The following is a 16,973-nucleotide window of genomic DNA, read 5'->3' on the forward strand; positions in this document are numbered from 1 at the left end:
GAATCAAGCCGAAGCGGTGGTCTTCCTCTGCAGAGCGGCGCGAAAGGGAAAAGGCTAGAGACTAGAATAACCAAGGGACTCCACAAGTAGAGCTGCCGGTGTTCAGAATTGTGATCCCCATCAGCAAACCACAGGAGAGCTCCAGAGAGCAGCCTCCTTGAGCCTGGATGCGGAGGAGTGACGGTGGGGCGGGTGTTGCCGCCGCCTTTCTGGCCGCTGCCCCTGGGCACGCAGCGCGGTGAGGGGCCTGACCGCGCGCGCCGACCGCTCTGCGGAGCCCGGGTCTGACTGCCAGTGAGAAGTTCAAGTCGGCGAGGGCTGGGAGGTGCAAAGCCCGGCAGGAAATCTAGGGAGCAAAAGGCGAGCGGGGGTGATCTTGAGCCAAGACATCAGGCCAAGTGGAGGAAATGTCATCATTGGTGAAGGAGGACTTGGAGAAGAAACTGTTTAAGCCACTCTCGCAGCATCTGTACGAGTTTATTGAAATCGAGTTCTCGGTCCAGGACAGGTATTACCTCTGCGTGTCAGGTAAGCTGTTCTTTCTCTTATCACTTCGGAATGTAAATACCTCCCAGAGGCGTGGGTGATGAAAAGGACAGGTTTGCATTTGTTTTCCGCTATAATAACAGCACGTGTATCTTCTGGTGATAGAGCTTAACCCTGCCAAGTTTAGGAATTTGGATGCCACAGGATTTTATTTTCAGTGCTAAAATGGAAGACAGAAAAATGATATCGTAGTAAGAAATATCTTGGTTGATCGTTCAGAATGAAGCCAGGTATGTATTTTCCTGCTTTGATTATTTTGTCTCCAATGTTTTATTTAATTTTACTTGCATGGTATGCAATCTTAACGTGTAAGAGCTCATTTTTTAAAAATTCAACAGAGAGCTTTCTGTATATTTTTAAATACACCGGAGAATTGAGTTACAGGGCTCTATTTCCAACCAGCCTGGACAACTAGGAGGTGCTCCTTTTTCATGCCAGGAAAGAGAAAAAGACCTTAGATTTTCTTCTAAAGGCTTTTTTAGACTTCCTGGGGGCTTATTTTGAAAAGAGAAATGATCCTCTAAAAATTCTTTCTCTTCTAGGAAGTGTGCTCACAGAAACAATACTTGAATGGTAGAAATTAGTTCATGAAGATGGAACTTTAAGGATAAGGATCTGCTCTCTAAATTCTCTGCTCTCTAAACGACTTTACTAAAATACAGATACAGATACAGATTCCCTCATGTTCTTAAAATTCACAAAAACTTTCCATACATGGGAATAGGCTTTGCGCTTAATTATGATTTGCCTAACCTGTCATGTTTGTGAATTGAGCCAGAAATGTTTGTGCCATTATTGAATTTAATATATAGCATTCCCTTTTCCCAATCTATGCCTTTTACTACTTCTCAGGAGCTTAGGAGGAAAGAGCTCAGAAACTCTCAGTATTCATTGTGGATTTTCTTTTTTAAGGCACACCTCAGCATTTTCAGAAAACAACTTATTATAATTTTCTTCCTGATAATTGCCTCAGAAGGACTCTCTAAAGTTGTCAAGTTGGAGTACTATAGGGAGAGTAGAACAGCTTTCAGTAAAGTGCTAAGAATTTTTAAAAATTCTATCATTCTTAATAAGAACACTATTTACTCAATAATAGGCATATTAATATTTATCTAACACTTTATCTAGCATGTGTTGCTATATAAATACAGAGTAAGAGGACTTGGCATATCAACAAGGTAAAAAACTTAATTGGCCAGGAAAAAGAAATAAATCAAATTGTGGAAAAAAGTCAAATGAAATAATTTTAGAAAACATATTGTATCTTAACCACAAAATTACTGTATTTTTAAGTATTTTGACTTAATATATTAAAGAAGATGTTTATTCCAACATTAATATTTAATCATTTTATTCTTATGATGATCCTTTTTATAAAGTTAATTACTTATCATGTAACATTAGTATATAAATATTTTTAAAGAAAACTTATAAAAATAAAATATCTGAACAATACGTATATCTAACTTACCAAATACAATTTAATTCTTCTCTCTAATCATATAAATAACTAAACTTGTCCTATCTGACATGAAAAAAAAGGTCCCTAGAATTAAACTTTCAGAAATGGATAATGTCTTTTTTTCTCTTGTTCTTGAGTTCTAAGGAAGATCCTATAGACTGGGGTTATCTCCTATCTTTTTTTATAAATGACCTGAATCCTTTTAACAAGGTTCAGAAGGTCAAGAGGTCAACATTCATAACGTGTGAAGACAACCTCTTTAGGGTTCAAGTTTCTCATCTGGAAAATGACCAAGTAGCATAGATGATCACTTTCATTAGTAAAATTTAATTATTCTCTTTTGTAAGAAGTAAGGAAGGAAAAAAGAACCAAAAACAAAACAAGGTCTTCTCAGATGTGAAGAGAAAGCAAGATTGTGATATTTCAGATAAAAGTTAACATCATAAGTCATAATTATTCCCAATTTTTCATAGCTCTTCTCTGTATTGTATCCATTAGTTTGAGAGCACTTTGACTAAATGTAACATCTCTTTATGACCCTTTCAAATACATTTAGGCAGAATGGTAATTGAAAATGAAGTCAGTGTGATGATTGATGGTCTTTAATCTTTGATCACGCTTTACTCAGAAGATTTCTAATGATGTGAATCAAACAGGTCGTATCACAATTATTGAGGCAAGTAACTCCAAATTTTGAATGCTGGCCACTTTCACAGAATAGATGCTCATAGTTATAATTTTCTCTTTATATCCTACAGTCTAGCAGTTCTAAATTTGTAAGAACTGAAGGCAAGACTAACTGAACTCCATCAGGCATTTTTCAAACTAAAGAAGAAATGTTTAGATAAGTTACATTTTCAACTTATCTAATCTGAATCTGTCTTTTGCAGAGGTCTCACAACCAGATGATTGGGATGTACTGTTATCTTTTTTTTTTTTAAGATTTATTTACTTATTTATTTGACAGACAAAGATCACAAGTAGGCAGAGAAGCAGGCAGAGAGAAAGTGGGAAGCAGGCTTGCGGGGCTCGATCCCAGGACCCTAGGATCATGACCCAAGCCCAAGGCAGAGGCTTTAACCCACTGAGCCACCCAGGCACTCCAGGATGTACTGTTATCTTGATACTTCACCTGATTGATGTCAAGAATCAGATGCCATAGGGGCGCCTGGGTGGCTCAGTGGGTTAAAGCCTCTGCTTTCAGCTTGGGTCATGATCCCAGAGTCCTGGGATCGAGCCCCGCATCAGGCTCTCTGCTCAGTGGGGAGCTTGCTTCCTCCTCCTCTCTGCCTGCCTCTCTACCTACTTGTGATCTTTGTCTGTCAAATAAATAAATAAAATTTTTAAACAAACAAACAAACAAACAAACAAAAAAGAATCAGATGCCACAAACCTAATCTCCTTCTCTGTATTTTGCTAGGATTTACTTTGAGGATTTCCTGGCACCTCCTTCCAACTCAGAGTTTGCAAGGTCATTTCTCCTTGAGTTAAGCTTCCCCTAGCCTAGAGCAACATTATCCCTATCAGCTAAAAGCAGCATGTTCTTACAGAAAACAAAGGAGCCCTATTTTATGCGGGTACTAGAAAGGGATAAGTCACTTGTACAATGATAAGTGCAAATGAATTGAAGAAATTCTGAAGGGCTTGAAATAGTATATGCAGCATTCACCATAACTGAATAGGAAGTTAGCAAGGCATGGTAGAATGGACCCTGGGATGCTCGCAATCAGACAGGTATGGTATAAAACCTGACTCTACTTTGTCCACCTGCCAGCTGTGAAATTTGGGGCAAATAATTAACCTCTCTGGCCTCAGTGTTGGTATCTCTGAAATGGAAATAATGACACCTACATTTACACATAGTTTTCTTCTGTCAAAGTCTAACTAGGAGAAAAACAAACATGATAAATTATGTTCCAAATAAATAAAATAAAAAGTAGGGTTATATTTTTTAAATGTGCAGAAAAATGTGTTTTCTGTGAAAACATGCTGAAATATATTTGTATTAATATATATACTATAAATATTTATAATAAAATTAAAACAGACACTAAACATATGTATTATATTTACTATATAATGAAAATTAATATATATATATTTTATAAATATAAATTATATACATATTCAGAAAAAGATTATTTTAAGCATTCTCAACTAATTTTTTTTAAGATTTTTTTTTTTATTTATTTGACAGACAGATCACAAGTAGGCAGAGAGGCAGGCAGAGAGAGACAGGAGGAGGAGGCTCCCTGCTGATCAGAGAACCTGATGCGGGACTCAATCCCAGGATCCTGAGATCATGACCTGAGCCGAAGGCAGAGGCTTTAACCACTGAACCACCCAGGAGCCCCAACATTCTCATGTATTTAGAAAAACATTTTTCATTTATAAATGTTAATTTAAAAATAAATGGCATTGTCTAGAATTATGAAAACTGTGTGTATAAATTATCCATATATATTATATTTTAATGTCAGAACAGAATTTTTGTGAACCAGGGAATCTAACAATTTTGTCAAACCATTTACAATAAGAATGGTAACAATAAGGGTGTTAAATAAGAATACATTAACAAGAAAAAGAAACAAAATATTAGAGACTGGGTGCCTTATAAACAACAAATATTATTTCTCAATTTTGGAAACTGAGAAGTCCAAGATCATGACCCCAGTAGACTCAGTGTCTGGTGAAGACCACTTCTTCAGAGACCATCATCTTCCTGTAACCTTACATGGTAGAAAGGGCAAAGGATTTCTCTGGAGTCTTTTCATAAAGGTACTAATGCCACATCACCTCCCAGTGTCTCCACCTCCTAACACGTCACCATGGGGGTTAGGATTTCAAAAATGAATTTTGAGAGGACAGAAACATTCAATCTATAGTGTTCAGTAAGCCCCAAAATTGATTTTATAAAAATATTTCTAGAAAAAAATACAATTTGAAAATTGCTTTTCAAATGAAATCAATAATAGCATTCTCAATGACCCCAAGACATCATTGATACACTGAAACATTTTCACTGAAACTTCCTATCTTTGATATCTCTTGGTGGGTTTTTTCATACTATTTAATTTCAATGATGAAAACAATTATGTAACACAGGATTGTAAAATAGCAGCCATTTGTTTATTTAAAACATTTCTGTATAGCTTATTTGTGAGCTAATTTTTTTCTCCATTCGGCAAAATTGTATTGACTCAATTAGTCAACCTTCTTTCCATTTAGTCTTATGAATTACAGTGACTGTTTTATCATGGCAATAGAGACAGTTATTAATGTAATGTAATTAAAAGTGAAAATAAATGGTTGGTGTGAAGTTAAGCTCATAATTCTAAAAATGCTAACTAAACTAGTAATATTGGAGCAGGTTATTTTGAAGTTCCCTTAGTCTATAGATATTACTCACTAAGTCATAGCTATATAATGACACCTCTGATGTTACTGAAACCAACTCTCTAACACGTGGACTATATAAACACATTTCTGTTTTAAGACAATGTGGTAAGTTTCCACTTTGCCACTGCATTAATGTGGATATGGCCATTTAATTTCAGCTGTAAGCAGATCCCAAGCATGGAAATTAGGGATTGGGTCTGCTCCAGCATGAGTAGACTTCTTTGACTCTTGGCTACAGACAATTCTTGGAGCCTCCTTGACTCCAGAGGAGGCTACTTTTGCCAAATTGAAGAGTCTGCACTGTGTCTGTGCTGCATCATTGCCTCAAATGGTTGCCTTTTAAAGTGTGTTTGTTTTCTTAGTTTGGTGTTAGTGAGACAGCAACCATTAATGTGAGACAGTAACTATTAATGTAAGAAAACTTGATAAAACTTGATAACTGGTAGGTCCTCTCTCCTTAATGTCTCTTTCCATCCTTTATAGAACTGCTCAAGAAAATGTTCTAGAATTTAAAGCTCAGCCTATCACTTAAAATCCTTCAGCAACAACCCTTCTCCCAAGACCCCTACACACACACACACACACACACACACACACACACACACACACACAGCTTTTCAGAGAGCATTTCAACTCCTAAGCCTAGCATTCCAGACCCTTGAAGAACTACCTTCTGCTTTCCCTGGTTCTTACCACCTATCCACCTGCATACTTCATGCCAACAATACCAAATATCTAACATGACTCAAAAGAGTCAGGTACTTCATGCTTTTGTACACATGCTGTTCCAGAAGTCCCTCTGCTCCTTTCTTTATTCTGCCAACTCCCACTGCCCTTTACAACTCAGGTGACCCTCTTCAAGAAGCTCTCCCTAACCCCACCAGTTGCCCAATGTCCCTTCTCATTTTCCTCTATTACCCTGTCTGTGCTTCCCTCATTCACAAGTGTTCTTTCAGAGCTTCCTGAGCTCTGTGAGAGCAAGAATGGTGCCTTATGGAAATGTATTGTTTTCATGCCTGCCACAGGGCCCTATACAAAAGGGGAACTCAAATATTTATCAAATTAATGAAATGAATTGGTAGGCCTACAGGCAATCAGCCAACTATCAGAACATGTAGATGAGGCAGTACAATTTGCCTTAAATTACATTTTCACATACTATTCAGTTATTTCTCCCCACACCCACCCTCTCCCGCACCCTAAGTAGCGAGTGAGACAGTAAGCCAGAAAAAGAACATTGTCCTTTTTCCTAAGGTAGAGCCTTTGCCTGAGCAGACACAGATGCCTCCTGGTGGAAGGAACTGCCTCCAAGATCTTGTCTTCAGTAAATCCACAAGCATCAACTCTGCCTCCACTTCAACATGCCATCCTAAAGGTTTCCTTTCTAATCTTTTCCTCTTCCCAAAGCTAACATCCAGACCAATGGAAATAGACCTTTCATAGAGCTGGAGAAATGTACAGAGAAATGTACAGAGAAACCCACCAGTTTTTGGAGGCTCACAGACTCTGAGCCAGTTTGTTGATACCTACTTGAAATCTTCATTTCCGGGTCGTCTCAGGACATACTCTTCAATCACTCCCTTCATCCCCCAGAATACACGATCCTTCCTCTTCCAAACTCTTGGAATATGTGATCTAAATCATAGCCTTTATTCTCCCCCTGTTTCTTGTTTTAATCCTACCTAATCCAGGAACTGGCACACAGTATGTACTCAGTATCAGTTCATGCATGAAGGAGTCTTCTGCAAATTGTTCTGCTCTCACCATTCCCGAGAAACTGACCTCAGGAAAGAAATCAATGATATTTCCCAAGTCAGATTCGGTGCCAGGTCTGAATTCTGCTTTACCCAACAAAGTGACTTCATGGGATTGTCTCCAATTTTTTAAATCCTCTGTCCTCTTGATTTCCACAGCATCGCATTATTGGGCTTGTCTCTTCCCATGGCACCTTCTCAAACCTCTCTACTGATACCTTTTTCTTCTCTGTTCTGTCTCACCTCTTTCTTCTGCTCTTTTCCCTATAAACTTGGTCTTGGAAATCTGTCCACACAGAAAAATCCCAAGCCCCTATCTCCACCCCTAAACTACAAACTTCATTCTCCTTCTCTTCTGAGATTCCTTATGGACACCTTCTGTGAATGTCAAAAACTAAACTCATTATTCTGCCCAAGCAGCTCACTATCTGTACTCTCCTGTTTAGGTTTCCATCCAATGTTGTCAATGCCTCATTTGAAATCTTACTTAGATCTGCCACATCTATTACACTGCCCGCATACTGTGCCTAGTTTACAAACAGCCTTTTAGAACAAAACACAATACTTTACCATTTACTGAAAAACAGTCACTATCCTACCTCACTTGTATACTTTATCTTTAGCCTCTACATGCCATGAGTTTGAGTTTGTAGAACTCTGATCTTGCTTTACAACTTGACTGAATGGAGGTTTAGTCTCTCTGGACATAAAGTAGTTTACTCAGACCACACTGTACAAAGTGGTATCATGATTTGAATCCATACTGTCTAAAGCCAGAGCCCACTAAGCCTTTCTGTTCTTCTCCAATGTATTGTGTGCTCCACTGCTCCCAGAAAAATACTCCTTTAACAGGGCACCTCTGTACTAGCCCCTGCTCCAAGGAGGAAAGAGACTTATTGAGTAGGTATTACTGCATGAGCTTTCACTGAACACCTGATGAAGAGCCTTCTTAGATTGTCAACCTGTAAAGGACTGAAGTCACTGAGAACTGGCTGCCTTAATTCAGTCTCACTTGCACCTTCCTAGGTTAATTATTCCCTTCACCAGGCCTGATTCTGGAGCCTTCACTGTCCAGACCAGAATCCCATCCTTTCCACCGGAGGGAGGATTCAGAGAGCACAAGTCCTCAGTGGTTTCTATCCCTTTTCAAATCCAGAGGTTTCAAAAAATTTTCACAAATTTCTCTCAACCTAGTTCGCCCTCTTGCCTGCCCTATCCTCTCTCCAACCAGTCTATCCAGTCCACCTGCTCTAATTCTATTGGTGAGGTTCAGCTTCTATTGTCATCCTTTTCCTCATGCTGTCCTTCACCTAGAGATGCTTTCAGTATCACCCCTGCCTTCCCAAATAGGACTGATTTAAATCCTTTCTAAAATTCTTTTTCTCCCGTGCTCGCTTCGGCAAGCACATATACTAAAATTCTTTTTCTCCCAGAATCCCTTCCTTAACTATCCTGAACCTCTCCCTCCTCGGGACTCCCATTGAACATATTGTCTGCTGCACATTTTTATCTAGCATTATGATTATATTATCATGTATTGCTTTATATCTTCTTAACCAAGAGGATATGCCAAAGTAGCACTTTCCAGAACCAAAAGAAAGTTCCTTAAAGACAAATTCCAACCTCACTCTTAGGGGACAGAACCAGTTTGCAACTCTCGAAGTGACATCATCCATCTTGAAAGAAGCTTTCAGATATTCAATTCCCACCCCGACCTCTTTATAATATACCTATATACCATTATATACCATCATTATGTATTTCGTGTTAGAATAGTCTCTTCAACAAACCCATAGTTTCTAGAAGGCGGGGACCATGTCTCACACTTGTATCCCTTTTGGCATCTGTAATAGCTCTATCAGGTAAATAGCAGATTCTCAGTAAATACTTCTTTATTAATTCATTGATCATTTTCAATCTAGGAGCTCCAACATCAAATGTTGATTCTTCTGATGTGTTCAGATGAGACCAAAGATTTTAAGTCCAGGAAATTATTTCCCTCATTTTGTTCACATCAAATAAGCAATGATTTTTCGCATGCTTTTTAAGGTATAGTACTAAATCTTTTTGTCTTGATGGCACACTTTGAATGCTTAAATTTGGAGACATTCTAAAGAAGATTTAAAAATCTCAAACAATACCAAACAGGCCAACAGCAGCTGCAATCCAAGCACTTCTACATCAAAAATCTCACAGCGACTTTAAAAGAAAGCATGCAGAGTATTCGTATGGTCACTCTTCGACACTATGTTGCTGTGTGAGCAAACTGTTTGCTTTCCTGAACTCATTTTCCATATTGTCATAAATTAAAATTCCAATTTGTTCTGGTAAATACTTTGGCACTGACTGTATGCTAACGCTCTTATTTCCTGCCATGAGTCGAACCCCATTCTCCACCACAAAGCTCATAGCTGAAAGCACATAGCTCAGTGCTCCATCTGACAGACCTTACCGCGGCAGTATGTAAGTAAGTTAACATATGGAGCAAATTAGGGGGCGTACTCATGAAGGTTCAGATACATCAGGGTTCATCAGTGGGGTACAGATATAATGAAGCCTCAAACTTGATTCTAGGAAAAGGAGATACATAAATACTGAAAAGTGTAAAAAGTATAACTTGATGAATAATTTATTACCTTCTAAGAGTTTATGTAAACTAAATGTTTTTCTGCCCTCCAGTGACCAAAAATGAAGAAGTAAAAATAATTATGGTGAAACACTACAGAATAGGTTTAGATGAAAAATATGAAGTAACAAAAAAGTGGTCTTTGAACGATCTGCAGATGATTGATGGAAAAGAAGCAGATACCGTAAGTGTTAATGTTTTGCAAGGGAGATGTGGGATCAATATGCTAGAAATCTTTATGTTCAATATCCTACTTTGTATTATTCTTGGCATATACTAAGTGTTAAGATGACATAGTGTTCTTAAGTGCTGTGGGTTTTTCTGCTGGGATAATCCACTGGATTTTGTTGTTGTTGTTGTTCCGTGTTTCTGAGCTGAAGTTTGAATTTTTGTCTTTTAAATTTAAAAGCATCTTTCTCAAGGGGGTCTTAACAGGTTAAACATGATATACCAGTCAATCCTAAAACTTTATATGATGCTTCCACCGTCACCCTCTCCCCACCCCAAGGTCCTCCATTAAATTTTGGGAATTCTTCCTCATCTTCTTCAAACTGCTGTTCCTTAACCACTTGAACCTCCAGAAAAACCAGTAACTCTTGGAAATCCTACAACCTTAGAGTTGAAAGCGGGGGGGGGGGGGGGGGGTGGGGGGGGGGAGAGGTTGTATATGCAAATGTCTCCACATGACCACTTACCACGTGATTTTCTCAGTCTTCTCTTGAACTCATCCACTGATGGGGAACTCCTTATCATGTGAGGAAGTCCATTCAACTTCTGAATCACCATATTTTATTTTTAAATTTCCTGCTATGTTTAACCAAAAATTTACTTCACTCCTAACACCCACCCATCAGTCCTGGTTTTGCCGTTCAGAGCGATTTAGGAAAAATCCAATCTTCCCTTCACATAGCAGGCTTTTCAATATTTGAAGATGATTATAATGTTCCCTCAAGTTTGCACTTTTCTAGGCTAAATGTACCCATTTCATTCTTTAAATAACTTTCATATGAAGATCAAAGAAGGTAATATGGTGGAACAATACAAGTGTTAAGAGGGAGTCGATTTGTTGTGATTTCTTGCTGATGACGTTGCTTCAACACTCTCCCTCCACCGTTTTCTCTCCCCTGGAATGCTCCAGCTTTTCAGAATTAAATACAATCGTTTAGAATGAGTGTGACCAGTTTGTATTTCCTATGATCTAAATTCTTTTTTTCTATTAAACACTTACCTGAAACCGCGGGTCTTTTGTGCCTGAATTACCATTTAACCTGATCTGCCATAGCCTCTACTTACATAGAATAAAATTGAAATTAGGGCTTTTGGTGATCTGGCTCCTTTATTTCTGGTCATTCCCCCTTAAACTATGTAAATCCACAGTGCTTAACTACTGATTCTTGAGGTTTAAAATGCCCAGTCACCTCCATCTCTCACCCCATTCCCAGATTCCCCATTGGATAAAGTCGTACTCATGTTTTCCTTCCCCCAAACCCCCATTGCATTTTGCATGTCAGTTACAGACATAATTCTACAAACTGCAATTGTTGGCTTACTCTGTCTCTCTTCTGGATGGAAACCCCCTAAAAAACTGAGACCGTGACTTTTCATCTTTTATCGTAGTCTTCTGCCTTGTAGATAGTAAGCATTCAATAAGTGTTGGTGGTTTTGTTGGATCAATTTAAGCTTTTTTATTCTTTTTTTATTATTATGTTCAATTAGCCAAGATATATCATTCATTTTTTATGTAGTGTTGAACGATTCATTCGTTGTGATTAACACCCAGTGCTCATCACCACATGTGCCCTCCTTAATGCCCATCACCTGGTGACCCCATCCCCCCACCCGCCCCTTCCTTCCGTAACCCTCAGTTTGCTTCCTGGAGTCCAGAGTCTCTCATGATTTGTCTCCCTCTCTGATTTCTTCCCATTCAGTTTTCTCTCTCTTCCCCTGTGGTCCTCCACACTTTCCCTTATGTTCCACATATGAGTGAAACCATATTATAATTGTCTTCCTCTGCCTGACTTATTTCACTTAGCATAACCCCCTCCAGTTTTATTCATGGCAGTGCATTTGTTCTTAATCCTTGTGAATACCGTATTCTTAGTTTGGTCTATTATTCTCACCTATCAAATCTTTTAACACCTGATTTTTTTTTTAATATTCACTGTATTATGATGCAGATTCAATGAACACAACATGTAGGACTTGATTCAAATCAATAATAAAAATGATGAAGCAGGCAGAGCTAAATGCCATTTGGGTAACCTCCAGGTAATTATTAGGTTACTATTACCACCACTTATAACACCTCTCTCCCTGATACCATCTCACATTTAGTGAACTCTTATCAGATGCCAGGAACCACATGAAGCTCTTTTCATATATAATTTCACATAATCATCACAAAACCCTATAGAATTAGATTCTGTTATTGCTTCCAATTTACAGATAAGGAAAACGGAACTCAAAGAGATTAATTGACTTGCTCAAGGTCATAAAGCTATTCAGTGATGGAGTTGGACTTTGCCCAGAAATCTATTAATTTGCCTTCTTTGGACTGCTTGTTTAACATCTCTACAAGTTCATATATTCATTCATTTATTCATTCATTCTTTTAGAATTTGTGGTATACCAAATTGTGCTAGGCTCTGAAGATACAGTGGTAAAATGGACAGACATAAGCACTTAATTCTACCTTACTTACTTATTTACTTAATTATCTAGTCTGAATGACTGAATTTTGCCATTATGATCTTTACTGAAATCAATATATGCTATCTGCCCTTATCTTGACATCACCTAGGAATCAATCCTATTTAAAAATTTGGTATGTTTGGCATAACTTCTTGGCCAAAGCATGCTGGATATCATTGCTTTTTTTTTTTCCTGTACTTACATAACATTTTTCTGATAATATATTCAACTTAAAGTTTTAGACACTTAGGAAATAATTATTACTGCATATCTATATGATGAAATGTCACATGTCATTAAAAATCATGCTTCTGCAAGAATGTCTCAGAACACAGTTGTTCACCACTTAATAAGCTTTTTTTGTTTGTTTGTTTGTTTTAAAGATTTTATCCATTCACCTGAGAGAGAATGAGAATATAAGTAGGGGGAGAGGCAGACAGAGAGGGAGAAGCAGACTCCTTGCTGAGCAGAGAGCCTAATGTGGGACTCCATCCCAGTACCTGGAGACCAGGACCTGAGCCGAAGGCAGACGCCCAACCATCTGAGCCAAATTTTAATGAGTTTTTTAAAAGTCAGCCAAATACAAAGTTTTTCTTTGCTATTATCTCATTTTGCATATTTAGAATATTTCATATTATTGAAAACTAATATCTGAAACTTAAATTCAATTACAAAAAATACATACAGGTATACATATTTACACATGTATATGTATAGATGAAAGAAATAAGTATTTTAACAACAATTACCTCTGTGTGATGGGATTTCATATTTTTTTAAAGATTTCATTTATTTATTTGACACAGAGAGATCGCAAGTAGGCAGAGAGGCAGGCGGGGTAGGGGTGGGGTTGGGAAGCAGGCTCCCTACTGAGCAGAGAGCCCAATGTGCGGCTTGATCCCAGGACCCTGAGATCATGACCAGAGCTGAAGACAGAGGCTTAACCCACTGAGCCACCCAGGTGCCCCAGGATTACATATTTTTAAATTATTATTTCTTCTTTACACTTTCATGTACTTGTCAAAATTTCTATACTGCATTGAATTTTATCAGAAATCAATTTCAAGGGCCTCCTGGGTAGCTCAGTTGGTTAAGCATCTGACTCTTGATTTCAGCTCAGGTCATGATCTCAGGATGTGAGATTGAGCCCTGCATCAGGCTCTGCACTGGGTGTGGAGCCTCCTTAAGATTCTCTCTCCCTTTCTTCCTCTCCCCCCTCCACCCCCTACTCATGGTCTCTCTCATGCTCTCTCTTACTGTGCTGTTTAATAAATTAAAAACATTTAACTGCCTTTGGCTCAGGTCATGATCCTGGAGTCTCAGGATCGAGGCCCGCATCAGGCTCCCAGCTCCATGGGGAGTCTGCTTCTCCCTCTGACCTTCTCTTCGCTCATGCTCTCTCTCACTGCCTCTCTCTCTCAATAAATAAATAAAAATCTTTAAAAATAAAAAAAAATTTTTAAAAAGAAATTGATGTCAAGTTCACTGATCTAGTTTCATGACTTAACCATCCCTGTCTCTTTTTTGGGCCATTATTCTCTTCTTATTTTTCTCTCAAGTTCTCAAATATTACTGGTGTCATAATGATTTTCTACAAGCTTGGTCAGTGCCTGAGGTTGTATTCAGCAAGGCTGTCAATGTAGATTCCCTGGAAACAGCCTGCTATGGTCTATTTTTTCCTTACCTTCCTGGCCTTGATTCCATCCCAACTTTGTTGACTCTTCCCTTTCCCATGGAAGATCATCATGAACTAGACACAAAAGAAAACTTGAGTATTTCTAATTTTATCACCCAAAATTTTAGGACCTAAAATACTAAACTGCCAGGAAAAAAAAAAAAACAACACCTTATCATATTCAAAGAGCATTTCTTTCAAAGATTTGCTTTCTGTGGATGAAATGAAAATATCCCAGATATTCTGGGAATTTCTATGTCTCCTCTCTTTTGGAATTGAATCCTCAGAAGTCAGCATTGTTATATTTTTCTCAACAACAACGATACGGTTTTAAATAGAACAGTTTTGAGCCAGAGAGTTGTCAACTTTAAAGTGAAATGGAATTGAAATTGAAGTCAATCTATAAAGCATAAATCAAAAGGACTGGGGATTTGGAGAGTGATGTGGTATACCAGGAGGACAGGTGGTGTAACAAAACATTGGGCTGGGTTGATTGAGATCTTGGTTCTTATCCTGACTCTGCCAACAACTACATGTGCGACCTGGGCTCCACCTCTCTGGAAACTATCATCCCAGCCATAAACAGGAGGTCACTGAGTGATCCATGAGATCCCCTTCTAGCTCTAGGGTTCTATGGGAAGAAAGAACAAGAGAAGAAAGAGAAAGAGAGGGAGGGAGGTACTTGTGTTTCGTGTGCATGTCTCCTCGGGCTTCAGGCTAAAGGAGAAAAGTAATCTCTGAGTATCTCAAAGGCATAAAAGATTATCTACAGGATAAGGAACAAATGTTCTGGTGAGAAAACTATATAAAGAGCATGATTAGTATGGTGATGGAAGGGGCGTGATTTCCTTTTACTGGGATTTCCTGCAGAAGTGTCTTTCAAGCTGAAATTATGACAGCCAGGAAACTTTTTGCAAGGTGTGGCTCAAGGGAACACTGTGTTTAAAAATCACATCACTTTTGTACAATCTTTTTTGAAAGCATTGGTTTTTTTTTTTTTAATTTAATGGTAGGAAGCAAAGTAGCATTTATACTAGTATCACAATCTATGGGGGAAGATTAGGGGGGGAAAGAGCTATTATTTATTACACTCTACACATGCAGTTTTTATAATTAATCTCATGTAAATTTCATAGTAACCTTTTCTAAAATGAGGAGAAAACTGAAGGCCAGATCAGGTAAGTACTCTGCCCATGGTTACATCAGAGATTTGAAATCATTATCTAACTTCAAAACTCATGTTCTTTCTCCTGCCTCCTGCAAGAATTTTCTTATTTAAAAGAGAAATTGCAAATGCATAAGCTATTTCTGTATAATGTTTATACACTACATGGTAACAAATTATTAATAGTCTGGTTTGGTCTCTCTCTACCTTCTTGTCATTTAGGGCAACATTTACTCCTCCTGTCTTTTTATAGGACTACTTCTGATCAGTTCAACACACATTTGTTGAGAACTTAGTAGTTGCCACGGATAAGCACTAAGAACACAGAGATAAATAATTCAAAACCTCTGACCTCAAAAAGAGTTAGGGGTTAGACAGTTAATGAATGTGGAAGCATTTTGTAATGGAAAAGCATTTTATAATTGCAAGGCATTGTTGTTACTGCTCCTAGTAACAGCAATGATTATTTTAACATATAGGACCTAGATGAGGTTCGGTGTCCACTTTTTCTCAGAACACCTCCACTAGATGTATAGCAGCAGCCAGGAGCGATCAATAGAGGCAGTCTTAAGTAATTTGACAGTTTCAGTCAAATGATTTAATGATCCCAGCTATTAACTTCAAAGATAATTCCTTGCTATTAACTTCAAAGTCAGCAAGCTGGTGATCTGTAGCATGGCAAAATGAATCTTGCCATCTTATATTACCTGCTTCTACCACTGGAATAGCACAAGGAGCCAATCTTCTACTAAAGGAAAGGAGAAATCTTTTCCCCTTTCCCAAAGTCTGTAAGGGGGGTTATTCTCTTCTTCCACGCATACTTATCCTCTCAAACTTACTACTGTGGGAAGACTTGGTAACCACGCATCTTGAGACATGTTTTATTTGAATCATTGAAAAATCACAGAGGCTTCTGAAAATAATCTTCCGTATTATTGTTCTCTTTAGAAGCAATATGTTTATGCCAGATAGCTTTGGAAAGCTCATTTGTAGATTTCAGGAATATGTTTGATACTGACACTTTAGGATCAATAAGCATATGTAAGAGAATATGAGAGAATCCCCAGGAAATCTAGCTACTTTCCTGGCTACAAGCTAAATCATGCCTCTCTTTTTCTTCTAGGACAATCCATTTTTTGATCTGCATTTCAAGAAAGTATACAGCTTGGAAGCATACAGCTGTGCTTCTAAATATGCCTTTGCTCGAACTGTAAATAAGCTGAATCATGCCTATCTTAAGAAGGACTTACAGATTGTGAACTTTGATTCTACTTACATTAATGATGATTCCATTTGGTCCTCCAACAACAAGGATTGCTTGGTTCTTATGAGAATATGCTTTTATGCTTTCAATCTAGTGTGCTTGTCCTTGTGTCCCCTTCCACTCTGAAGATGTATCCCATATTCCTCCATCAGTGTTCTATGAAAATGGTTCCCTAGGTAAATATCAATAGTTGTGATTTTGTTTTTTCCCTTCATCAGTAACTCTTATTTATATAAAAATAAAATGATGCTTTTTTTTAAGATTTTTTTATTTTTTATAAACATATATTTTTATCCCCAGGGGTACAGGTCTGTGAATCACCAGGTTTACACACTTCACAGCACTCACGCTTTTTGAATGCACTTAAATTTGTTTTGATGCAATCATTCAA

The 16,973-nt window shown here is 37.9% G+C and overlaps 1 protein-coding gene across 2 annotated transcripts; it reads left to right on the top strand.

Annotated features, from left to right (window-relative positions):
- Positions 1–326: 326 nt before the first annotated feature.
- Positions 327–16,708, top strand: EXOC1L (exocyst complex component 1 like). 2 transcript variants are annotated; one of them, XM_059396339.1, is made up of 3 exons: positions 327–528; positions 9,841–9,971; positions 16,442–16,708. In XM_059396339.1, exons 1-3 carry the CDS (start codon positions 408–410, stop codon positions 16,706–16,708), a joined length of 519 nt encoding a protein of 172 aa, XP_059252322.1. In that variant the 5' UTR covers positions 327–407. The 2 variants fall into 2 exon arrangements, 1 of the variants encoding a protein (XP_059252322.1); XR_009403740.1 differs by lacking the exons at positions 9,841–9,971; positions 16,442–16,708 and adding an exon at positions 4,206–4,252 and having other exon boundaries at positions 446–528.
- The last annotated feature ends 265 nt before the right edge of the window (positions 16,709–16,973 follow it).

Source organism: Mustela nigripes, chromosome 1, assembly GCF_022355385.1.
Source record: "Mustela nigripes isolate SB6536 chromosome 1, MUSNIG.SB6536, whole genome shotgun sequence".
In the NCBI taxonomy this organism is placed as follows: domain Eukaryota; kingdom Metazoa; phylum Chordata; class Mammalia; order Carnivora; family Mustelidae; genus Mustela; species Mustela nigripes.